This window comes from Sander vitreus, chromosome 5 (genome assembly GCF_031162955.1).
Source record: "Sander vitreus isolate 19-12246 chromosome 5, sanVit1, whole genome shotgun sequence".
NCBI lineage: Eukaryota > Metazoa > Chordata > Actinopteri > Perciformes > Percidae > Sander > Sander vitreus.
The window spans coordinates 35,526,643-35,552,965 of NC_135859.1; the positions used below are offsets into that span (position 1 = coordinate 35,526,643).

The window sequence follows — 26,323 nt, forward strand, 5'->3', positions numbered from 1 at the left end:
CAAGTGTGAAAACGTCTGTAAAGTGGAACTGAATCACTTCGTATATATTTCTTCAATGGAAAGTGAATGTTGGCCAGTTTTAAGGCTGCAAGAAGAATGTAGGAGAGAAATAAAGTAGGGCTGCAAACAACGATTCATTTCATTGTTTAATCTGTCAATTATTTTACGGATTAATGGATTAGTTGTTTGGTTCTAAAATGGTGAAAAATGCGGATCAGCGTTTCCCAAAAGTCCCAAGATGACGTCCTCAAATGTCTTGTTTTGTCCCCAACTCAAAGATATTCAGTTTACTGTCACAGAGGAGAGAAGAGACTAGAACATATTCACATTTAACACGCTGGAATCACACAAGTTTGACTTCTTTCTTTTTTTTATTTATATATATATATATATATATATATAAAAATGTATCAAACTGATTAAAGTATCAAAATAGTTGGCGATTAATTTAAAGCTTTAGTGCCTAAGTTTTTGATATTAATGAACGTCCGTTACATTCAAACAATTTCCAAATGAGCTGCTACAAAGCTAATTAAGACTATATTATAGCTCCACACAACTCTCTACTACTACTTCTCAGTATGACTATGTTCAGAAGACGGTGGCGTGATAATAAGGGAGTCTAAAAAGTGATTACTCACCTCCTCAACAGTACAGGGTAAAACCACACGGCTGCGAGAGAGAGAGACAGAGAAGTTCTTAGACACTGCTCAATAAGCACTTGTGCCAGAAGCACTACCATTTTACTTTAAAGTGAACAACAAGCATAACATTACCTCCGAAAATAACATCACACTCAAGGTAGGTGCAGGAAAACATCATTCAAGTCAACGTGGCCTACCTAGTCATGATGTATGACACACTTTAATAATACAACATCTCCACACTAGGGCAGTCTGATTCATCAAATGTTGATCGCGATTTCAATTCCGGCTCCTAATGAGCACAAAAACAATGTAATCGAGAGAAAAAAACAACCCTTTGCAGACTACGTTTTGCAAGTGAACTCTTGTTTTTGGAAGAAAACGAATTAAGGGAAGAAGGGACGTTGTACAGTTCAAGGTTTTTTTTTTAACTTTAATAAATGCAACAGGTATCCCAAAAGTCAACGAGTAAATGTGTCGACCCTCCTGTTGTCCTCGGGTCACATTTGACCCGTTTTTAAAAGTTTATACATCTGAAATTTGGGATTCTTTCATCCAAATTGTCCCAAACAAATGACATGGATGGTTCCATACAACAAGCTCCTTGCAAAGTAAAAAAAAAATGATAGAAATTTCATATGAATGAGGTTTCTTGACCATGAATTTCAAACTAGTGGTAATACATTGGTGTGAGTGTACAGAAGAAAATGTTGAAAATAAATGTCAAAAAAGCATCAAAAAAAAGTGTCTTTTTTGGGCATTTCTGCCTTTACTGGATAGGAAAGCTGAGATATGAAAGGGGAGAGAGAGGGGGGGAGGGGAAGACATGCAGCAAACAGGTCGGACTCGAACCCTGGACCTTCTGCGTCGAGGGAGAAACCTCTACATATGTGCGCCAGCTCTACCCACTGAGCTAACCGGCCACCAATTTCAGTTTTGACCCGGGAGGACATCATTGTGGTTTCAATATTGGGCAAAAATAATGGTGAATTACATTATGAAAAACACGTAACCCCTGTAGAAGAAGCAGTAATGACGTTTTAGCCACGCCTTAAAAATAACCTCCACAACGCTCAGAGAAACCCCCGAGCTGCTGAAGAACAGGAAGCCAGTCACTCTTCCGGAGGTAAAAACTATTTCTGCTTCAGTCTCACACACCGCTGCTGACACAGCGAGATGACAGGAACACGTTACTAGACAGACAAGAGTGGAATATTAGAGCCGAGATTGGGTATAAAAGAAGGCCACGTTGGGGCCAAAAAGACTGATTAAAAACAACAAATGTGCTCCACAGACCGGTGACAGCCCGACAGCTGTTTGAAAAATGAAAAAACAATCTTTAGACAAGATACCCACACAAAGACAGTACTGACTTTGTTGCATGGTTTATGTACACTGCAACCTTTTCTCCCAGCAAACTTCAGAGTGTGGAATCCCCTAACTAGTTGCATCATTTGCGCCGACGAACGTGAAACGTCGGTCAACGGCCACTAACCACAAAGTGCAAGAGCAAACGAAAAGGAGGCAGAGGAAGTTCTCTCAAAGCATGAATCTACAGCAGCAAGGCTCTAGTCTATGCTGACACATTTAAACACATTGTTTTATCATCCTGACCGCACTGCACTTTTTCTACCCGTGGTTTTTTTTTTTTGGATGATGTTGAGCTTTGGCCCAACCCATAACAATGAGAAAGGTCTGCAACTAACGCTTATTTTCATCACAGATTAACTTTGGGATGAATGGATTCATTGTTTGGTCTCTAAAATGTCAGCGGTGAAAAACGTGGATCAGTGTTTTTTTCCCCAAAAAGTCCAAGATGACGTCCTCAAATGTCTAGTTTTTGTCCACAACTCAAAGATATTCAGTTTACTGTCACAGAGGCGAGAAGACACTAGAAGACATTCACGTGTAACAAGCTGGAATCAGAGAAGTTTGACTTTGTTTTCAGAAAAAATGAAACCGATTAATCGATTGCCAAAACAGTTGGCGATTGATTTATTAGTTGACAACTAATCGATTAATCTTTGCAGCGCTACAATGAGATTTTTGAGCATTTTGTCCAGAATTAACAATAACTCTATTAATTAGGGCCCTATCCTGCACCCGGTGCAGCACAAAGCCTGGCACAAGTGTCTTTGCTAGTTTAAGACAGACGTAGTTGTCAGTTTCCCGTCCAGCGCCCACGTCATTTAAATAACAAATGCACCTGCTCCCATCTGTGGCCCATGGGCGTGCTGGTCTTACAGGGAGGTGTGTTCAGGTGCATTCTGGGAGTATTGCTATCTTGAGGCAGTGGAAAGTGATGGCGCCATTGACCAACAAAAACCTGGTCTAAAGTCAATAACGCAGCATTTCATTGTTATTTTAACAGAGCATTAGTGAAATGCTCCTAGGCTCAGAAGGCTTATGGAAGGCTTGTATCATGTGGACGCAACAACAGTGGTGTTGTCATGACTTAGAATTCCTCATGGGTGCGACAGAAACTAGGCACTATAGCTTTAACATGTGTTGACATTAGGTTTATCTTTAACAACGCCCCCGAGTGACAGATGATGTTTTTGTCTCTCCGGGCCGCCGCCGACTCTAAAACGAGGCTTTGTGATGATGAGTGGTGTTGACTTTGACACAGCCAAGGGCACGTCGTCATGATGGAGCGTAGTGAGTAAGGGAGGAGTAGCGGCAACAGGTATCCGTTTCAGTGTCAAGTGCACAATAGCGCAGCCTATAACAAGCTGGAATTAACAGGCAACGTGATGCTTTAGCAAAGCATCACTTCAAAATGAGAAAGAGAAGGTTTGCTCTAGGGGTTAGCACTACTGGAATTGGATCAAGGAATATCAGCTTCTTTTTTTTCAGTAGCTGTTCTGGTATTTTGATCTTTTCTTATTTCATTAAATCTTATTTATATTATATTTCTTGTACTTTCTGTACGTGTGTGAGCGAGTGTGTTTGTCGTTGTAACTTGCTGCTGTAACAGTCATTTCCCAGTTTGGGATTAATAAAGTCTATCTATCTATCTATATTTAGAGCCCTATTGCACCGTTGTGGTTCAAAAATGATCTGGGGGTCACTTACGCTTTTCTGGACTGGAAAACAAATTAAGAGGGTATTTTTTGGGGTAAAATAGTTACAGTGACAGTGTTCTCCCCTGTCACGCAACACTGTCTAAAATGATGACTAGTTTACTGCAGTGGGTAGAGATAATGGCTTCTTTTGTTTATGGAAGCCCATTTCCCCCAATGTGATTAAATAAAAATAGATCCTTTAAGCCATTTTAGTGAGAAACCGTCTCAAAATAATGACTTAGTATCTTAAAATAATGATCATATCAGCAAAGATAATGACTTACTATCTCAGAAAAATGACTTAGAAATAATGAAAAGCTTCCCCAAAATATACTAAGTGATTATTTTGAAATACTTAGCGTTAGACATTATAATGTCTTAACGTTACAGCCGGAAATGGGCTTCCATAAATGTCAACACAAGCATCTTTCGGTCCAACTTTATTGGAAGTTACACGGCTAACAGCTAGGCTAGCTAACATTACCTACCGGGCTGCCCATAAGTTTATGAACCCATGCTAAATAAAGTTGACTAAAAAGAGGAATAAAAAAAAAAAAATCATCTTTTGGAAATTGATCTTAATGCCTTAATTAAAAATCCAACCTTTGAGAACACCAGTTTTCTTTGTGAATGAATAATGTATCGTCAATAAATAAATGTTCTTCCTTAAAATACAGGGGGCATAAGTCAGTACACCCCTATGTTAGATTCCCATAGAGGCAGGCAGACTTTTATTTTGAAAGGCCAGTTATTTCATGGATCCAGGATACTATGCATCCTGATAAAGCTCCCTTGGTCCCCCCATCATCACATCCCCTTCACCATACCCCCACATCATCACATACCCTTCACCATACCCCCACATCATCACATACCCTTCACCATACCCCCCCATCATCACATACCCTTCACCATACCTAGAGATTGGCATGGGGTACTTTCCATAAAATCATCTCTCAATGCAAATCAACCAGCTATTAGGCTAACTGAAATACAACCATGCCAATCCCTAGGTATGGTGAAGGGTATGTGATGATGGGGGGGGTATGGTGAAGGGTATGTGATGATGGGGGGGACCAAGGGAACTGTATCAGGATGCATAGTATCCTGGATCCATGAAATAACTGGCCTTTCAAAATAAAAGTCTGCCTGCCTCTATGGGAATTTAACATAGGGGTGTGTATACTTATGCCCCCTGTATTTTAAGGAAGAACATTTATTTATTTACAATACATTAAAAATTAATGAACCAAGAAAATTGGTGTCCTTAAAGGGTGGATTTTATTTTAATTAAGGCATTAAGAACAATTTCCAAAAGATGATTTTTTTATTCCTCTTTTTAGTCGACTTTAGCATGGGTTCCTAAACTCATGAGCAGCGCTGTACATACTACTGCCGCTTGCAGGCTAAGTTGATTGAAAAAATAAAAATAAAACTTAGTTTGACACGAGAGAACAACCAGCTAATCCGCATGTAAATCTAAGTCTCTTATCCCGGGTAAGATTAGTTGGCGCCGCCGCTAGTTTATGTGTCAATATTGCAAAGATAACATTAGCAGCAGTGCTTTTCATTCACGTTAACGCGTCAGGTAAGCTAACAGTTAGCATTAGCGAACAGTGGGCTAATATGTAGCTCAAGTTAGTTAAAAGTTGTACAGCTTGAAGGCACAAACGCCGCTACTCTTATCGTCAAAACACAAACCACAGACGTAAGTGTTTAGAGGCCAGCTAACGTTACATTAAGTCACTATGAGAATGAGAAACTGTAGGATAACAGCAGCTGTCACACAGTGTCTTAAGTTACCGCTGTCAGCCCCGCCGGTAACCGGTAGGCCATACCCAGCTCTTCCCTCGTGTGTCTGACAGACACTGAGTCAAGATGAAAAGTTTTCATTAATGTCAAACCACTGACAAAATAACTGCCGCGCCTTCCCGGCTCCGTTACTACACGATGAAGTTGTTTCAATATTGTCTTAAAAGAGAAACACTGCACTTACTACTCCTTGATGAGGACCATCGTAGCCCTTTCCCTCTCGATAGCGCTGCTGCCTGTTTACTGCCCAGCGACCGCTGCTGATGCGTCATGACGTCATACGCTGGGCGGTGGTGGTGCCGTCGGGGACGTTTTTAAAAAACTTTATTAAAAGAACACAAGTACATTAACAAAAACAAAGAATATATATTTTTCATACATTTGATTTAACCCTTGCGTTGTCTTCTCATCACCCACGCAACTTGTTTTTCTGGGTCAAAATTTTTTCGACACTCACTTTTCCCAACGTTTTTGTCACTTTTTCCTATTTATTTGTCGATTTTTTCCCCCTGCGTTTTTAAAGCTTTTTCCGACATTTTTTGTCACTTTTTTCAACGCTCTTTTTTTATTTTATTTTTTTATTCAAATGCTATAGAATTGAATAAAACACCCAAATTCAATGAAAGTAGTGAATTGATCATTTATTTTACTTGTGAAGAGTAATAGTTGTAGGGAACCATCCACGTTATTTTCTTTGACAATTTGGTTGAAAGAAACCATAGACTGTGAATATTAATGGACAGAGCATGTGTGACGTCACCCGTTGGTTTGTGGAGATCTGCTATGAGTCGTTGAGTTTGCCGTTACGGGCGCAGCCATCCTGGTTGTGGCTCTCTTAATACATCCATGGGTTGTGGATGTGATGATTTTAGGCAGGAGGGAGGAGAGAGGGAGGAGAGAGGGAGGAGAGAGGGAGGAGTGAGGGAGGAGAGAGGGAGGAGAGAGGGAGGAGAGAGGGAGGAGTGAGGGAGGAGAGAGGGAGGAGCCACGATATGTTACACTTTCGCCAAGGGGGTTAGCTTCTCCTCGGACGGCAAACCTCCTATGGCGCCATTTTGATGCTACCAAGCCATCACCTCCCGTTAGCATCCCATTGACTGCCATTCATTTTGACGTCACTTTGACAGAGAATACCTTTACATCTGAAGCGTTTAAAGACTCTATTTGTCCGTTGTTTATTTCTAAAGAAACACGACAATGTATAAAAGGCTCCATTACCTTGTAGCTCACGTTATGGCTCCGTAGCAGACGTTTTTATAAAAATAGGCTAACGATTGTGTCATAACCACGAGACTTCCTGTCTCATAGTAGAGGAGTTACCGTATAGTACAGGAGAAGCTCTCAGGCAGTTTGGACTTCCATCAGCTGTTTAAGTGTAATGACTAATGTTAACTATCATTTTAGTGATCAATAATTGGCCTGTGTCTATGTTATCTCCTTACATATACCTACGCTCTCCGTCTCTGCTAGATTGGGAATGATTGAGATTTCTCTTGGCACAGCTACCAGAAGACTTCCAACTTTCAGACAGGTTGCTCACGTCACATCTACGTCTTCAAGCTCAGTTGGAGGCTGCTCAGTAACGCTCAGCCATCACCGGGAAAGAGCTTCTAATGTCCTTCACTGGTCTCCGTCCAGAGACACGGGATCTGGTGGTCCATTCTTATATACTGTCTATGCTCGGAAGGCGTAGCTCCTATGGCGCCATTTTGATGCTACCAGGCCATCCTTCTCTTAATACATCCATGAGGCCATCACCCCCCGTTAGCATCCCATTGACTGCCATTCATTTTGGCGCTACTTTTACAGACTTACAACTTTCAGACAGGTTGCTCACGTCACATCTACGTCTTCAAGCTCAGTTTGAGACTGCGCAGTAACGCGGAAAAGTGCTTCTAATATCCTTCACTGGTCTCCGTCCAGAGACACGGGATCTGTTGGTCCATTTTATATATTTCAATGACTTTCCCTGGCAATCACATCGTAGCCACGCCCTAAAACACCCCCTGCTTTATCATCGATTTTAAAATCAACGAGACCATAATTCAAAACATGAACATCATTCTGTGTCGCAGAAGACTTAAAACTAGCGATTGAGACCATAAACTCATTATGGAAATGTTTACTGAGGTAATAAATCAAGTGAGAAGTGGGTCACTTTCTCATAGACTTCTAGAGAAACCGAACTACTTTTGCAACCGCACATGTCGCCCCCTGCTGGACTTCAGATAGAATGCAGGTCTAAGGAGTCTCCCCCTGCAGGAAGTCAGATAGAAAGCAGGTCTAAAGAGTTGCCCCCTGCTGGAATTCAGATAGAATGCAGGTTTAAGGAGTCTCCCCCTGCTGGAATTCAGATATAATGCAGGTTTAAGGAGTCTCCCCCTGCTGGAATTCAGATAGAAAGCAGGTTTAAGGAGTCGCCCCCTGCTGGAATTCAGATAGAATGCAGGTCTAAGGAGTCGCCCCCTGCAGGAAGTCAGATAGAAAGCAGGTCTAAGGAGTCGCACCCCTGCAGGAAGTCAGATAGAAAGCAGGTCTAAGGAGTCGCCCCCTGCAGGAAGTCAGATAGAAAGCAGGTCTAAGGAGTCGCCCCCTGCAGGAAGTCAGATAGAAAGCAGGTCTAAGGAGTCGCCCCCTGCAGGAAGTCAGATAGAAAGCAGGTCTAAGGAGTCTCCCCCTGCAGGAATTCAGATAGAAAGCAGGTCTAAGGAGTCGCCCCCCTGCAGGAAGTCAGATAGAAAGCAGGTCTAAGGAGTTGCCCCCTGCAGGAATTCAGATAGAAAGCAGGTCTAAAGAGTTGCCCCCTGCTGGAATTCAGATATAATGCAGGTTTAAGGAGTCTCCCCCTGCTGGAATTCAGATATAATGCAGGTTTAAGGAGTCTCCCCCTGCTGGAATTCAGATATAATGCAGGTTTAAGGAGTCTCCCCCTGCTGGAATTCAGATAGAATGCAGGTTTAAGGAGTCGCCCCCTGCTGGAATTCAGATAGAAAGCAGGTTTAAGGAGTTGCCCCCTGCTGGAATTCAGATAGAAAGCAGGTTTAAGGAGTCGCCCCCTGCTGGAATTCAGATAGAATGCAGGTTTAAGGAGTCTCCCCCTGCTGGAATTCAGATAGAAAGCAGGTCTAAGGAGTCGCCCCCTGCTGGAATTCAGATAGAAAGCAGGTTTAAGGAGTCGCCCCCTGCTGGAAGTCAGATAGAATGCAGGTTTAAGGAGTCTCCCCCTGCTGGAATTCAGATAGAATGCAGGTTTAAGGCACTTCTGCATTTGCAGCACTTCGCCGAACCGGATGCTTTGTCCATTAATATTAAAAGTCTATGAAAGAAACCCAAATTTCTGATATAGAAACTTTTTGAAAATGGGTGAAATTTGACCCGAGGACAACAGGAGGGTTAAAAAAGGGAAAACGTGATACAAATGCAAATCAATGTATCATCGGTCCATGAGTAATTTACACACTTAATTTGTCTTTTTATTGCCTTTTTATTTTGCCATATTGATGCAGTTCTTGATTAAATTTGCCCAAAGTTTGGTTTTTGGAGTTCCGCCCACTTCTTTGTGTAAATGTGGACTTTTCCTAATGACAAAATTAACTGTACAAAAATAAAAATAAATGTACTCATAACCTTCAAATCATTTATCTTTTTCTTGAAATTGAATTGTTTTCCTTCTTATAAAATGTTTAACATCAACCCAAAATATTCCTGTCTACATACTGTACAGTGATAAAACAAATTACACATTTTTTTTAACTCTAGTTCACAGAAAGTGCAAGAATACTCAAGTCTATACGCAATACGCAAGTCTAATTGCTGATTGGCTGGAACAGGGTTTTGGGGCTCGTGCACTCCTTTTTGTTCGTTTTCCATCTACACAGCCAGGGCTGTGTATTAACGCAAGATTTTTTTTCAGCGCACACACATAAAATAGAGAGCTAGGTGACCGTGAGGAGATATTCACTGAATTTGACAAGAAGTGTGTTAGATTAACATCACGTACTATACCTTTAAATGGAGAAAAGACAAATGTAGGAAAAGTAAAGCTACATTTGTGTGACAGAAAAGTGATATTGTGAGTCCCTATCTATCCATCCATCCATCTACTATCCATCTATCATTCATCCATCCATCTAACATCAATCCTTCATCCATCCATCTATCATCCATCCATCCATTATCCATCTATCATTCATCCATCCATCTATCATCAATCATCCATCCATCTATCATCCATCCATCCATCTATTATCCATCTATCATTCATCCATCCATCTATCATCAATCATCCATCCATCTATCATCCATCCATCCATCTATTATCCATCTATCATCCATCCATCCATCTATCATCCATCCATCATCCATCCATCTATCATCCATCCATCCTCTATCATCCATCCATCATCCATCCATCCATCTATCATCCATCCATCCATCCATCATCCATCCATCTTCCATCCATCCATCCATCATCCATCCATCCATCCATCCATCCATCATCCATCCATCTTCCATCCATCCATCCATCCATCCATCTTCCATCCATCCATCCATCATCCATCCATCCATCCATCCATCCATCATCCATCCATCTGCCTTACAAAAGAATAACTTAAAGTCAGGAATACAAGAAAGCAAACATGATGTTTTTTTTTATTGAAACCGTTTACTGATAAATGACAGATGGTTGTCATGAAACGTTCATGTTTAATCTCAAAAAATCATGGGCTAAAAAGGTCATACATGGTACTTAACATTGAATAGCAAGAGAATCCATGCGTCGGAGCAGACACTCAATTCACAAAGAAATCAGGCAAAATGCCCTTTTGATTTCAATAAAAAATATTAAATCTTTTTTTCCCCCCACTCTATCCATCTTTACACGGTTTGTTCACTTTTTAATAATATAAAAACGCTTAATACTGATTGTGAAACACTGCAATTAATTTACAAAACATAATAATAATAATAATTATTATAATATTAATAACAATAACAAACAATAATAACAATAACCATTCAAATTTCAAAACAAAATAGAATGGAGGAAATCAGTCATAGCTGATGCGTCTTGGCCCACACAAACAGCAAAGATTTTTGGAAATACCAAATGGCATTTACATCTACCTGACACACAGTTACACACAAACACAGTATCAGGTCGTTGAGTATTTCTCATGCCCATTTACAGTGTTATGGGCACAAAGACAAAGACACTCTCGTAAGCATTCAGGTGCCTCTGCAGCATCACACTCACTGACCAATCAAATCCTTTCAGTCAAGCTCGGTGGACCGAGACTAGTCCCCAAAAAAGTGCCCTACTCCTCCAGCACACAGGAAAGTAACTGTTAGATTAAAGTATAGAACCGTTTCATTGAAAATGTCTCAGCATTTAGAGGAAGGGAAAAACCTTCCAGGCGACAGGAACTTGTATCCGTTGCCGGCAGGTAGTCGGATAGAACGAGCGCCGGGGCTGCTGCGTGTGGAAATAGTCGGCGATGGGGCCACTTTTCTGGGGTTGGAGCAGTGGTGTCCGTTGGAGGAGTTCTTGCTGCCCCTGTCTAGTGATTGCAGCCCCAGCTCCCGCAGCTCCAGGCTGTCTTGGGTATCGTTAGGGGAGCAGCGGCGCGGAGAGAGGTTCAGAAGGCTCAGTACGTCCCTGCTGGCGGAAGCGAGGGATCCGGGAGCGCCGTGGACGGCTCTGATGGGACCCAGGTGTTGCTGTTGCTGGGCCGCGGCGTTGGCCCAAAAGGTCTTCAGATTGTGGATCGCTTGGACTTTCTCATCAATGACGCCTCGTCTTAGCCGGTCCAGGTCTGGGACGTCAGCCGATGTGGAGCAGGCGGAGCCCGTGGAGGAGTACGACAGGGCGGGGGACGGAGCGCTGCCGGCCGGGGACTGGTGACCAGAACTGGGAGACACGTTACTCGGGGAACGGGAGATGTGGCCGCTGTACGGGGAGCTCGGGTACTTTAATCGGAACTGTGCGTGGCTGTCCAGAGTGGGCGAAGGATGGCTGCCCTCCTTTTGGGAAGACTCAGAGATCGCAGGACTGTTGTAGCCGGAGCTTATCTTCTGCAGTGACGAGGAACGGGAGGGCGGTTTGGGCCTCGGGGATGACTGGGCTCGGCCGCTAGCGCTGCTGTTGGGGCGGCTGAACGCGCTGGTTTCGGAGGAGCGGAAAGCGCTGCTCCGCGCCGAGGTTCCTCCAGCTGTCGCACCCTCGGGCCCAGCCCGCTGAAGACTCCCCACGGCCCGTAGATGGCTCTGGGTCTCCTCCAAGATCTTCTGGGCCAGCTCCTGAGGATCCAGAGGGACAGTTTTTTCTTCCTGAGACTTGACAGTGCTGTCCGTCTCGGTACTGGACTGGTCCGATTCGCCTGTATCTGAGCTGCTCACCTTACCCTTTACCTTCTGGAATGGGGAGTTTGGGCTGGGCACCAGGCATGTTTTAACAGGGGACGTGGGGGTGCTGACGCTGCCCCTGGACGATACCGATACAGTGTAGCCTCTCCCTGCTCCTGCGCTGGACCCACCGACGACCCCCCTGCCTCCGCGGTGGTGCCGCTGGCTGTGGCCCGGCGGCAGCGGCAAAGAGTCGCAGTGGCTTCCCAGCGGTTCGCTGCTGATGATGGAAAATCCCTCATATTCCTCGTCCTCCCCGCGGGCCCCTGCCGCCGCTGTGGCAGCAGCTGCCCCGTGAGGCGAGGAGCGACTCCGCGGAACGTGAGGGTGTTTGTGGATGGAGTAGTGAGCCGTGGCCCCGCCGCGTTGCCGATGGCCGAGGAAATCGCACTCGGACTTGGAAACGCAGCTCATGGAGGAGGCTACAGAGCTGAGGCTGTAGACGGAGATGGCGTCCGAGGCCTGACTGTCCAGGCACGGAGGGGAGAAGGGGAGGCTTGAGTATCCCATGGGCAGGGGGTTGGACACAGACTGGGCTGAAGCTAGAGACTCGAGGGAAGAGGAGCTGTCCAGGCTCAGACGCTTGGGAAGCTCTGTCGAGTCTGAACAAAGAGAAAGAAGAGGAAGGGAAATAATGTGACAGCTGATAAAAACAACAGGATTGCTAAAAAAAGATGAACGCACATTGTTGTGAAACATCCGATGACGCATGTTCTAACTAAGGCAGCGCAATAAATAGTTCTTTTATCGTCATTTCAATATCAACTGGCGCAATAAACACATCGCCAAAGACACGCCGAGATTTTTTGTGTTAGTGAAAGACAATATCAGTAGGAAACTGCACTTTCAAGTGTAACACACACACAAAAATATATATATGTATATATATATATTTTTTTTAACAGTTGCGAGAGTAGATAGATTAAAAAAAAGAGGCTCCATGAAAAAGGAGGACTGGTTCAAGGTAGATTCACGCAGATACATCTCCAATTAAAAGAGCTGATGAGAGACTTTGTTCAGATTCACAACATTCATTTTGACTGAAAAAAAGGACAAGAGCACATGTGTCAAACTCAAGGCCCGCGGGCCAAATCCGGCCCATGGCAGATTTTTATCTGGCCCCCATATCAATTTAGGTTCACAATACATTTTGGCCCACCTAGTTTTTGTCACTTTTTACCAAAGATTTTGTAGCTTTTTCTGGAGTTTTTGTCACTTTTTCCAACCTTTTGGGCGCTTTTTTTTTCTATGATGGCTGAGGAGCTTTTTTCCTGACTTTTTTAGGACTTTATGTCGACCAAACCGTGAGTGAGAAGACAATATGAGACATGCAGTAATGCAGTCATAGATATTAGATTTTTTCGATAAAATAAAAGCATGTTAATAAACTATACATGTCTGGCTCTTGATGTGATTGTCATTTTCAAGTGATATTTAGTTTGACACTCCTGGAGAAGAACATATAAGTATACTTTTATTTTTTTTTAAGATTATTTTTTTGGGGCATTTCTGCCTTTAATGGACAGGACAGCTAGGTGAGTAATGGGAGAGAGAGAGGGGAACATGCAGGAAATCATCACAGGTCGGACTCGAACCCCGGACCTCTGCGTTGATGCATATACCTCTATGTATATGTGCGCCCGCTCTACCCACTGAGCCAACCCAGCCACCGTATAAGTGTACTTACCAAACAGCGCCAGCAGAGACTGGAGCGCAAAGTGCAGGGTGCGGCGGTTGGCTAGCTTGCCGGTCTTCAGCACCACTTCTTCCTGGCCAACCTCGCATAAGTCAAATCCTGCACACACACAAAAGCACAACAGTTGTAACTCATACATTTGACAGTGATTACGTTTACATGCACATATTGTTTCGGTTTTGTCATTATTCCAAAAAAGACAATATTCTGACTAAGCTGTTAACATGGCTAATGAAATGAATATTCCACTAAGATTGCCATTTACATGCAGCCATGTAAAATAGGATTTTTCAGAGTGTTCCAGCGGTGGAGGACTTGTTGGAGCGTGTGAACACAGCGTCTCTCCTTCATTCCTTCAACCAGCTTCTAGAAAAGGTCGGCTCAGATCCAGAAACCTGCTGATCTAATTCTTTCATAATGTTTAAAAGTAGCTGTGTTTCTCCTTCTTTTCTTTCGGCCGTGCATCTCTACCGCAGCCCTGCAAACTGTCGGCTGGTTGGTTTGTGTACAGTAACCATAGCAACGCACAGAGCTGACCGTAAGCTGTAAACAGGCGAGAAGCCGTAAACTGTCACAAACTGCAGTAAAAACCCTGATTGAGACACCGATTCCGAATGCACTGCATACATGCTCCTAAAAACATGAAAAATACCGACAAATCACGGTGATGCGTTTCGATTAGCGCGAAAATGGATGCTGAGGAGGTGAAACGGAGGCTGGCCTCTGGCGATTACGTTTTGGTTGCACCGGCAAAAAAAGCAAAAAGTCTGAGGTGTGGAAAACCTTTGACCATGCATAATGAGGATAATGAGCCAGTGGGTTATGTGAAATGCAAAAATCGCGACATTCTGTTAAAGTACGACAGAAAGAAAAGAGCTGTGTGTGTGCGTGCGCGCATTTAAATAATGTTGGGCTGTAAATGGGTTTGGGCTTTTAAAAAGCTGTCAATCAAAATGTACTTGTCGGGCTTGGGCCGAATTCTGTTGTCGGGGGCTGACTTTTTAGACCCGATTACAGCTCTAGTCTATATCCGTTATATAGACGTTCTACATCCGGGATTGCTCCGTTGTAGCTGTAAAATCCGCAGGATTTCACTCATTTAGGCCAGATATCCTTTGTGTTGGCGTTCTAACCTCTGGTGGGTTTCTGAGGACTATGGTTAACTGCTCCTCAGATCTCTGCAGGGTAAATCCAGACAGCTAGCTAGACTATCTGTCCAATCTGAGTTTTCTTTTGCACGACGAAAACAACTTTTGAACGTACACATGTTCCACCAAAACAAGTTGCTTCCAGAGGCTATTTTGCAGAGACACTGCTGCTTTTCTCCAATAAATGCCAATAAACCAGAGCACGTTTTTCTCCCATCCCCGAATGCTATGTGGAGTAGCCAGACCCTCCTCCAACGCGCTTTGGAGGAGGATCTGGCAAAGCGAGACTAGGTAACCGTTGACTCACCGAGAGCAGCCAGGAACTCGTGGCACCCTGGCAGTCTCCAGAGCTGCACACTGATGGACACCTGAATGGGCAGGAGGGAGAAATCCTGTTCTTTCTCTCCCGTCTGGAGTTGGACTAGCACCTGGTGGAGCTGGAGAAAAAGAGGGAAAAGAGGAGCAGAGTGGTTAGGAACGAGCACAGGGACACAATAAAGTGTAGAATTTGACTGGAGATGCGATTAATGGGTAAAAAAGAAATTGTGTGATCAAACAATTTCTATTCTATGAAGAATGAAATCATCCAGAGTGACTGTAGTTCCATGCTCTCAATTGCATTGTCCTCTATTTCATTCACATCTTATTGTGGAACTACTGTAAACATAAGGTATGAATGGGTTTCTGTTTGAGTCCTCGGAGCAAAAGAATATCTGCAGGGAAGCTTTACGGGGGTTATCTCATGCCCTGGGAGCACACTTGCCTGTTTTTTTTGGAGATTACTTTTACAGAGACACCTTTGCCAACATGACGAAACTGCAGAAAATAGAAACATGCCTCGTCTGCTCACTGCACGCTTCATAACTATGAGAGGTTTGTTTCTTACGTCATAGCTTTATCCCTTTCTACCAACCCTGAAACTGTCCCCTGACCTGTAATTTCCTCTGAACCAGGGTTGGAAATCTTTTAATACTCAAAATCCCTAAGATCAGACTGCAGGAACCAGCAAGGAAAAAAGAATTATAAACAGAGTTTGTTAGGCTACACTTTATGCATGCAAACGCTAAACAGCATGAAAAAAAACAAGACAATCAAGATCATTAAATTGTCATGCAGCTTCTACACAAAGTGATTTTTCTTTGGAAAGTTTAGCAGGACAGAAAGTGGAGAGCGGAGGAAAAGGCGCAGAATGGGATGGAGTGCAGGGAGGTGAAGGCGCACTTACCATTGCCACCATATTTTTAACAGCCTTCAGACCGCACGGTAGGGGCAGGGGGAGAGAGAATAGGCTTTTAATCGCATGCACAAAGGCCATTCACAAAGGGTACAAGGGTTCAGGTCAACAAGAAGGATAACAGCAACAAGTGACAGAAGTGTTTAACAGTTTGATGCAATCAGCATACGCAGATTAGGCTGACCATGTTCCATGTTCTGTGCATTGAGACCCGTATTTGCACTATGAGGCAACACCAACTAACAGCATAGTATTTCACTTTAAGCACGTGATAGCCACATGTTGCGTGTAAACAGGCATAAATGCGTTACATTAATCCTCCGGGCTCACGAGCGTGCGTGCAGGAGAACAGCACTCAGACTGCAGTTTAGACTTTGTACTTGAACGGCTGCTCGTTAGGCTTCCGTTAGTGTGTATCCAGTCCTCACATAACTAAGTTATGCAACCATATATCCCTAAAATATTCTCTTCTAGCAAGAGCCTCGTGGCACAAAGGCATGCAAAAGTTTCAGAGAAAGTAAGAGGGGCTGTCTCAAGAGCTCTTTACACAGAACAATAGCAATGGTGTTTTGTTATTTGAGGCCAAAGAACGATTTCTATCAGATTTAAAAATCCAGCAGCGTTTGCTCAGAGCTGCAGGGGGCCTACCCGATTGATGAGCTGCTCCCCTGCCTCTGAAGCTGTGATGAGTTTGCACAAAGCCTGGAGAGCGGGCGGCGGCAGACCTAAGGGATGGGATCAAAAGGAACTTCCTCATTATTCATACACACAGCACACACTTTAAACCCCAAACTAAGGAGCACTATGACTAAACAGGTGATCTGGGGAGTGATATGAAACGGTACAAACACTGAAGACAGAACTGTTTGGTCACGTAATCACCAAATCAGTAAAGGGTCTGACACAGCAAGCAGACGGCCAAGAACTTTGTCTCAGCCAAAAATTAGCACTGGTACTGTAGAAATATGTGTGTTTGTGTGTATATATAGGGCTGGGCGATAGGGAGAAAATCAGAGATCACGATATTCTTGACCAAATACCTCGATATCGTTATTGCGGCGATATTCTGGGGTTGACAGTTGGTGCTTTAACAGAATATCTTCACACTTTTAGATAACTAATCATCAGTAATGTAAAGTGGGGAAAAGGCAAATAATAGAAGAACAGTCTGGTAAGACTACATTAACAGTCTGGTAAGTTCAGAAAAGTACATCACTTTACTGTAATGCAGCCTTTAAAACCAGAAAAAGACAACACAATATTACGATATCCAAAATCTGAGACGATATCTAGTCTCATATCACGATATCAATATAATATTGATATATTGCCCAGCCCTATGTATATATACTGTATGTGTTATATATGTTTACATGGCACACAGAGAAACCATGTCATTCACATCTCCGTACAGGCTCAGTGACAGCTATTTGCTTTAAGCACATGCACATCCACCTCCCTCCCCCCCTCTCTCTCTCTCTCTCTCTCTCCCTCTCTCTCTCTCTCTCTCTCACAAAACGTCTCTCGTAAAAATATTGTCATGATCTGGTCGTCTTGATATGATAAAAGTACGCTAGGAGCACACTCTCATACACATTAAATGTTATAAGAACAGCTGATTTCTGGCGCAGTAAACCGCTTCAGCGGGCAGGGCGGTTTTTTTGTGAAATAGAATCCTGCCAGCGCCACTGCTGTAGAGCTTGTTTCAGGTACATACCCAGCAGGGATTGTAAAGTGGTGCTGCACTGCTGGAGCCTGTCCCCTGGATCAGCGGTGGGAAAGAAGACTGCAGCAGGCATCCCGCTGCCCACCGAGTCGAGACGGAAGCCCACAGCGGTCAGCAGCGCCTGCCAGCCAGGGACACCCCCCACCTTGTTCTCCACACTCTGCTGGGATGTATACATGGAGTTACGCTGGCCGTTCTGTATCCTCTGAAGAGACTTCTCCACCTGCAAGTACCAGCGAAGTGCAGCGTCGTCAGCATATCTGCGCGTCTTTGGTGGTGACATTTTGTATTGTAGGAAAGTCCGTGTGTGTGGTGTATGTATGTGTGTGTGTGTGTGGCTTGTGTGTGTGTGTGTGTGTGTGTGTGTGTGTGGCGTGTGTCGTGTTTGTGTGTGTATGTGTGGGTGTGTGTGTGTTTGTGTGCGTGTGTGTGTGTGTGTGTGTGTGTGTGTGTGTGTGTGTGTGTGTGTCTGTCTGTCTGTCTCCATGTCTCACCAGATGGAGTAAAACTCTCAGAGCATCACGCGCTCTGTCTGGATACTGTAGAATCTCTGCCAACGCTTGGCCAATGAGAGAAGACGGGCTGTTGAGCTTCACATCATTACCAATCAGCATGTATCCTGGAAAGAAAATAAGCAGTGAAAAAGAGCTCCATTACACACAAAGTCATCGCTTTTTTATTATGGGAATGTAGAATTAGCACATGAGTGGGTAATGTGTCCAACCTGCCCAGTTGGAGGGGTGCGAGTACTGCTTGCTGCTCTGGACAGTCTTCATGGCGTCTGCCAGCGCTGCACTGGCCTTGGTCCCGTTGAGCAGCGCGGTGTAGAAGGCGTGGACAAACACTTTGGAGGCTGCGACGGGGACAGGCCACAGGGACACGAGAGCACACTGAGCCCCGGCAGCCAGGAAGGCCCTGGTCAGTCCCACCACACCGTCTGCTGTCACTTTGCTGCTGGACTCCTGGTACGACCTGTAGCCACACAAGACATATCATTGAATAAGGAAGCTATTAACATTCAATAGCATAACAGCATTTTTGCTTTTATTATCTTACTAGGCTATTCTATTCAATTCTCATAAGTTACATTACCATTTCTTTTTTAGTACATCCTTGTATATAATGCCTTCTGTAAATCAACATTCAATTCTGATCTATAGTGGGACTGATTTGATCATAGTTTCAGAGCCCATTCAGACCAGAAAAAGCGATCCGATGATTCTTTGCAGGGTTGTGCGGCGGTGGGAAATGGCCTATTTGTGTGACGTCATGTTGTGTTCTTTAACCCCCCAATGTAGCACAAGTAGACTATATAGTTCACAGTTATTGTTTTCCGTCAGATAGTTTATAGATCTCAACGTTTTCCGACCGCACTTGAAGGCAGCTTCATTTCATGGAGAAATACATATTACATATTGCTGCGTTCCAGGCAACCCGTAACTCGTGTTTTCACAACCTTCTACCCATGAAAGTGCCCTGGAACGACGGTCTAACCCGTAACTTACCACTCGTGAACTCGTACCAGATCGTTTTTGACGTCACACACACACATAAACAACAATGGCGACCCCCTGATGATGCTGTACAGACGCCGCTGATTAACGGTGAGAAATAGAAATAAATAGACATAAATAGGCAACGTAAAGTAATTCCGCACATTGTAATCAAAACAATACACATACGATTGTGTACTACTACAGGTTATGTTTATTAAATGAAGCCCAAAATATGTCGCCGACTAGAAATCGCTAGTATCAGCTAGCGATAGCTAACGTCAACGTTAGGTAGCCGCTAACTAACGCTAGCTGACGCGTGAGTCGTGACTTGAAGCCGTAACTTACAGGCTAAAAATTGGGTCTGGAACGCAGCAAAAGAGAGAAAGAAAAAAGATGAATCTAACACACAAACTCCCGGGCAGTTCAGAGCTTGTGTTTTGTGTTTTAAAACTTTCTCGTGGCAGCAATAGAGGCAGTGATGTTTCCTGTTTTCTGTACGGGACTCTCACACCGCCTCAAAACACACCGACAAGTCTGATCCAGGCTCACATGACTCAAAAAGTTTAATCTGTCTCAACTTTTCGCCACAGGCCACAGCGTTTATTTTTCAGGCTCCCCCCTGCAGCCCCTCCCCCCACCGCCGCAGCCTAAACACACTACCCCCATTCAAAAATGAATGGGAAGACCTGCGTTGTCGCCAGAACATCTGACAACCTCTGCAGTCTATGTGAACACATAGACAAAAACAAATAACTTAATTACTGCCATAAGAATATAATAAAAAATATAATGTAAGGACCTAAATCAACACACAGACCACTATGTAAATGTGTGTCCTGTAACCAGCCAACTAGTCTATATTGACGACGATTAATTTAGGGGATTGCTCCAAGATCCGCCAGATTTCCGTCTCCTTCCTCTTTCTTTGTGTTGGCGTTCTAACCTCCGGTGGATTTGTGAGGACTATGGTTAACTGCTCCTCAGATCTCTGCAGGGTAAATCCAGACAGCTAGCTAGACTATCTGTCCAATCGGAGTTTTCTGTTGCACGACTAAAACTACTTTTGGACATACACATGTTCCACCAAAACAAGTTCCTTCCTGAGGCTATTTTGCAGCAGCACCAACCAGCCAACCTACCCCAGCACCACCAGCTTGACGGGCAACCTCAGGTCCAATATATCTGCAGCTGTGAGCAGGAACTCCTGCAGGGGCGGGCTGTCACATATGCTCTCCACGTCACTGCTGTCGTCCTGCATGTGAAGAGACTCGGGGATGGTGTAGCCGCTTCCAATGGAGCCCTTCCTGCCTCGGCCACTGCTGCCTCTTCTCCCCCCTGCACCTCTCCCCACGGTTCCAACTCCCACGTTGGAACCTGCTCCACCGGGCACGCTCTCAGGGTTTGGGGTGAGCACCAGAGCTGCTAGTTTCCAGGAAATGTGGGTGGCAAAGTGGGCACACTCCGCCTGTGTGAGGGCACTCATCACCCGCTCCTTGGTGGCAGCAGTGCCGGCCAGCGGTTGGCAGCCCAGCAGCTCAGCCACCATTAGGGCCTCCTCCTCTGCAGAGGGCATGGGTCCCCACAGCCAGCGGTCCATCACGGGCGAGGGCAGGCGAGGGTTCCCCACCACCGCTGCCATCGAGACACCGCCACATGGAGCCGGTCCAGGGCGCCGGGAGTGAGCCTAGGAGCACAAAAACAACATTCATCATTCATTTGTAAAAGATGGCTTCTCAGCACCCTGAAATAAAAAGGTCCTCAACTGTTTTTATAGGAGTTTCGGTTACACTTTATTCGAAGGGGTGTGCATAAAGGCCCAGACACACAGAGCCGACGGCCAAACGTCGGCAGAAAAGACAGTTGGATTGATCAGTCTTCCCGAGTTGGTCAACAAAGTGCCTCAGAACAGACCAAAGCGACGAGACGTAATACGTCTCCATAACAGCAGACGGCGCTAATCTGTATTGTCGCCCAAAAATGAAAACCGGCAGCTGATTGGACGAACGCGTCACGTGGGTCTGGTTTCTCCGGAACCATTTGTTTTTGGTGGGTTATGTCATTGTCATTTTATTTATTTTTGCATGTGTATATGTACACGTCTATTTATGTATATGTATGATGAGCTTATCAATCAAAAATAAAACATGTATAACTGTGTTTGTAAACATACTACTGTGTATTAATGTAGGAACAATGCTTAATGAAGTATTTACTAATACTTGACTAAAGCTTCATAGTGCGCAGTTATTATAAAGTGTTACCCAAATCGTGAGTTTCAAATCAAAGTACAGCATTAGGAATTCTTAGGGACAAGGGCAGGAGGAGCCACGCCAATATCAGTTCTGCTGCCAGAATTATATTGAGACACTGGAAATCACCCATAAACCAAACAATGCAGGGGTGGAAACTCCTCATGAGTGAGACAGCATCATATGAGGTTATGCTGGCCAGGATAAGGGAAAAAAATTTGGGATTACTTTATGGTCCACCTGACTTCAAACTAGTAGCCTGATTATGAGATTGTAACCGGATTTCTATGCCATATTTATTTAATTTACTGATATTTTGTTTGATTATTTTATTTAACTAATACTACTGTACTTCTTGTCTGCTCAGCTTGTACATTTTTCATTTTTCACATTCCCTGTGACCAGGATAACTTATGCTTTGACTGAAATGCTATTTCACTATCTGACCTTCTCGTCTTATTTGTGTTCTGTAAGTTGTACCATATGAGCTGTTGTTTGTCATATTTGCAAATAAAAATTTCAATCACAAAAGTACGGCATTATATTTTTTAGTCATGTGAAGGAGAAGGCCAACCTTTGAGCTGGTTCCAAGGCCATGGATGGAGGGAACAGCGATGAGACTGAAACGCTCGTACAGGTATTCATTGGACGAGCTTCCTTTGAGCAAAGCGAAGGGGATGAGGTACAGTTCCCCCTCCAGCACCATCACCAGCTGTCTGTGCCTGCCGACGGGCCCGCTGGAGTGCATCAAGCCCTGTTAGACAAAAGGCGTAGTACAATGAAAATACTCATACTTCTCAAAATATTTCTCTCTCTAACACACAACTACATCAACAGCCAGGCACGGAGGAAGCCCTCACCCCCTCCATAGGTGCAATGAGCAGATCATAAAGTGCCCGGAGTGGAGGCTTTCCGAGGTTGCTGGAGCGACGAGGCAGCGAAGAGTTCCCGTCTTTGGCAGGTGACATGGTGTTACTGAACAGGCTGGTCATACTCTGGCAACTCCTGCACAAACACAACAAACACAACGTCAAGAAATACTGTTTTCAGTGTCCACCTCATACTTTTACTTTCATGTTGCAGACCCAAGGCACTGTTTGCCACATCATGCATTTACAGTTAGTTTACATGTTTGTATGCTGTACAGCTGTATTTCATTTTCTGTAATAATATGATATTGTAAAGTAGGGGCAGGACTTTATAAGCATTATTCGGTTGCACTTTATTTGAAAGTCTCTACATAAGGGTGACATGACACTGTCATAAACGTTTATGACATAACGCTTCTTTTAGTAAGTGTCATTCGGTTTTTGTCACGACAAGTTATGGTTAGGGTTAGGGGTCATGTGTTCATGACTGTGTCATGTGTTCATTCTTCTACAGTATGTTGATTGTTGAAAAAGGTGGATTCAGGGGCTCCAGCCCTGTTTTCTGAAACGCCCCCAATCTTTTAGGTTTTTTAAAATACCTTCAACTGTTCTATGATACTTCTACTAATTTGCTATTCCCTAAAGAAGTCTCATATAATTGAGTACATGTTCTTCTGTTGGTTTAATATTAAATATAAAGTATTGAAGATGTACTTGGCTTTGTTCGGGATCCTTGATTTGCAATTAGAGCAGCATTATGTTTTTCCCAAATGATGTACAGATGTTCAGGCACCTTTCTCTTATCACTTGGCCTGAAATAGGGCATAGAGCTGCCATAAATGAGGGGAAAAAAATCTTCCTGGGGGCTGATGCCAGAATGTGGCTCACATTCTGGCATCAGCCCCTGTCGTAGGACATGCTTTAGTCCACACGAGTGTCCTTGAATCAATATCAACATCAGGGGCCCTATTTTAACAATCTACGCGCACGGCGTGAAGCGCCTGGCGCAGGTGTGTTTAGGGCGTGTCCAAATCCACTTTTGCTAGTTTGACGGCTGAAAAAAGGGTCCGTGCGCCGGGCGCATGGTTCAAAAGGGTTGTTCTTAGTGTCTTCATTAATCAGAGGTGTGTTTTGGGCGTAACATGCAATCAACCAATCAGAGATCATCTCCCATTCCCTTTAAAAGCCAGGCGCGTTTGGACCTTGGAGCATTGCTATTATGATGGAGGATTAGCACCGTAATATTTTTATTTGTAATCTTCTGCATGTGTGTGTGCCGCTGTGCGTCCCCTGTGTGTGTAACAAGCATAGTGTGCGCACGCTGTGCATAAGCATAGGCTCATTTTACTAATGCTCTGTTAAAATAACAATGAAATGCTGCGTTATTGACTTTAGACCAGGTTTTTGTTGGTCAATGGCGCGATCACTTCCCGCTGCCTCAAGATAACAATACGCCCAGAATGCACCTGAACACACCTCCCTGTAAGACCAGCACGTCCATGGGCCACAGATGGGTGCAGGTTTATTTGCTATTTAAACGATGTGGCCGCTGGGCGGGAAACTGACAACTGCGTCGGTCTTAAACTAACAAAGACACTTGCGCTGGGCTTTGTGCCGGGCTTTGTGCCGGGCTTTGTGCCGGGCTGAGCCGGGTGCAAGATAGGGCCCGTTGTCAGACACTTAGAATAATAATCTGAGCCTGTCAGTGGAAAAAACAGCACTCCTTTAACATCAAACCATGCTGCTGTAATAAATACGTGTTGGGAATGTGGCCTACAAGCTACATGTCTGACTTGCTTCATATGTTACATCAGATAAGACACAAAACTCAGCCACTGTACTCTTCTGAGTGTGTGTGGGTGGGGGTGTGTGGCAGCAGTACTAAGCTGCATGAGAAGAGCGCGATGCAACCCTCTCATCATACAGTAGAGGCCCGTCTTTCTTTTTCTAACATGCTCGCTGTCAGATGTAAAGTCTCATGGAGTGAAAGAAAGATGAAGGCAGGCCATATGGTTCTCCATTGTGATTTGCTATAATCCCTAAGGGAATACATATCCAACTATAAAGCACGGACCCTGTGTGTGTGTGTGTGTGTGTGTGTGTGTCCGTCCATTGTCTTTCATATATCTCGAGAACCATTCATCTGATCTCCTTCACACTTGTCGGGTGTGTTGTTGGGTACCCAATCAACTTGGCGTTTGGAATTTGGAGCAGTTGGGACAGTGTCGGATATTAATACGTATGAATTAAACTAAGCGGCCGCACAATAAAGGTTGAGGGAAAAAAAAGGGGTACGTGAGTTCCTCTGGCATGGCTTTGGGGGTACCTCAGATTAAAAAAAAAGTCTGGAACCACTGCACTAGCATATACATACTGTAACTCCACATGACAGGAAGCAATACTGCTGAGAAAATTATGAAAAGCTCCACTAGATGGCAGTGATGCACTGTGGTTAGTGTAGTGCAGAGACATGAAGCTCGGCAGTATAACCGGAGAGTGGGGCTCATCCCATCTTTACAGGGACCTTCTCTACATATCAACACTCAAAGCTGCAAGATGATGAAGATGATGATAAGATGTCTTCAATGAATAGAACCGAGAGAGAGCCGAGCCACTGCTGCGACTGCACGTGCCGCCAACGCCCTCCCGGTGAGTATTTTTGCAGTAGTAACAGAAATCAGGTGACAGCCCTGTGTGTTTGAGGCATGTCTGCTGTGTGACGGCTCCCTGCTCGGGTAGAGACACACAACACACTAAGGCTACAGCTAACGATTGTTTTCTCGATTAATGGAGAAGCTGTTTGGTCTATAAAATGTCGGAAAATGTTTCCACATCTGTTACTGACCTACTCTGAGCCAACCACGGACATTGGCGAACAATATATCAGCGGTCAAGGAAGGTCACTGGTAATGTATACTTTGTATATGTGTAGTCTACACATGTTTCTGTATGTTGGTGTGAGTATGCGTGTTTAGTAGTTGGAACTGTATTATGTCTGTGTTAGTTTAAAAAGTCAAGATTCAAAGTAAAAACAATGTCAGAAAACGGTGAAACATGGCGATCAGGGTTTCCCAAAACCCAAGATGATGTCCTCAAATGTCTTGTTGTTCTTGTTTTTTTTATTTTATTTCTTTGTCTTTCACAGCTTAGACATGAAAGGGGAAAAAGATTGGGAATGAAATGCAGAAAAGGGCCGCAGTTTGGAATTGAACCCGCGGCCGCTGCGGTGAGAACTGAGCCTCTGTCGTGGGGCGCACGCTCTACCAGGTAAGCTACCCAGGATCTCCTAAATGTCTCGTTTTGTCCACAACTCAAAGATATTCAGTTTCCTGTCCCAGAGGATCTCTCCTATTCATATTTAACAAGCTGGAATCAGAGAACTTAACATAAAAAATGACTCAAACGGATTCATTGATTATCAAAATAGTTGTAGAGGTAATCAATTAATCTCTGCAGCTCTACGACATAGTGGGAACGGTGCTAATTGTGGCCGTGGGGTTAGAAGCCTTCGGCGCTGCAGGCACACAGGGCCGAGCTTTACGGCCACAACTCTCCATCTGTTCCACCAGCCAGCGTTTCCTCCTCCTATCCTGCCCTTCTGGTAGCCCCCCCGGCCACTGGCTTCCCTCCAGCCTCCCGACACTCTCGTCTCTCTCCCAGGCCCTGGCATGAGCCGAGCTCCATGGGAAAGCAAACAATCGTTTGTTAGCCTGACAGGAAGAATGAGAGAGGAGGCAAGGGAGAAGCCAAGAGAAGGTGAGTGTCAAGTGTAGAGGGAAGCAGCGAAAGACAAAGAGTGGCGACGCTGAGGGTGAAGAAAGCATTCAGCGGCTTTTTATTTTGGGCTACAGCTGAAAGACTTTAAGTGTGATCTGAGAGGGGATACAAACGGTGCGTTCCATTTACCTCGGAACTTGGAAGCCAGAGCGGGGAACGACGTCACACCCGTGTTGAAAACACCTATTTATGAACTTCAATA

The 26,323-nt window shown here is 44.4% G+C and overlaps 2 protein-coding genes across 4 annotated transcripts in view; both read right to left on the bottom strand.

Annotated features, from left to right (window-relative positions):
* The window catches only part of LOC144518758 (phosphatidylinositol transfer protein beta isoform-like), a 35,447-nt gene extending 29,653 nt beyond the window's left edge, over positions 1-5,794 (bottom strand). The window contains exons 1-2 of the mRNA XM_078251663.1: positions 5,706-5,794; positions 642-672 (exon numbers count right to left, since the gene is read on the bottom strand). Coding sequence (XP_078107789.1) covers positions 642-672; positions 5,706-5,725 — 51 coding nt within the window. The 5' untranslated portion in view covers positions 5,726-5,794. The remainder of the gene's footprint in view (positions 1-641; positions 673-5,705) is intronic.
* Positions 5,795-10,625: 4,831 nt separating this feature from the next.
* LOC144518755 (tetratricopeptide repeat protein 28-like) overlaps positions 10,626-26,323 on the bottom strand; it is a 323,665-nt gene continuing 307,967 nt past the window's right edge. For 2 of the 3 annotated variants that reach the window (XM_078251654.1, XM_078251656.1), the window contains 11 exons: positions 22,336-22,480; positions 22,050-22,229; positions 20,366-20,910; positions 18,455-18,702; positions 18,225-18,349; positions 17,722-17,953; positions 16,653-16,729; positions 15,996-16,019; positions 15,078-15,207; positions 13,614-13,721; positions 10,626-12,528 (listed from right to left, as the gene is read on the bottom strand). In XM_078251654.1, the coding sequence (XP_078107780.1) occupies positions 10,907-12,528; positions 13,614-13,721; positions 15,078-15,207; positions 15,996-16,019; positions 16,653-16,729; positions 17,722-17,953; positions 18,225-18,349; positions 18,455-18,702; positions 20,366-20,910; positions 22,050-22,229; positions 22,336-22,480 (3,436 nt within the window). In that variant the 3' untranslated portion in view covers positions 10,626-10,906. The remainder of the gene's footprint in view (positions 12,529-13,613; positions 13,722-15,077; positions 15,208-15,995; positions 16,020-16,652; positions 16,730-17,721; positions 17,954-18,224; positions 18,350-18,454; positions 18,703-20,365; positions 20,911-22,049; positions 22,230-22,335; positions 22,481-26,323) is intronic. The other variant, XM_078251655.1, reaches the window with a different exon arrangement.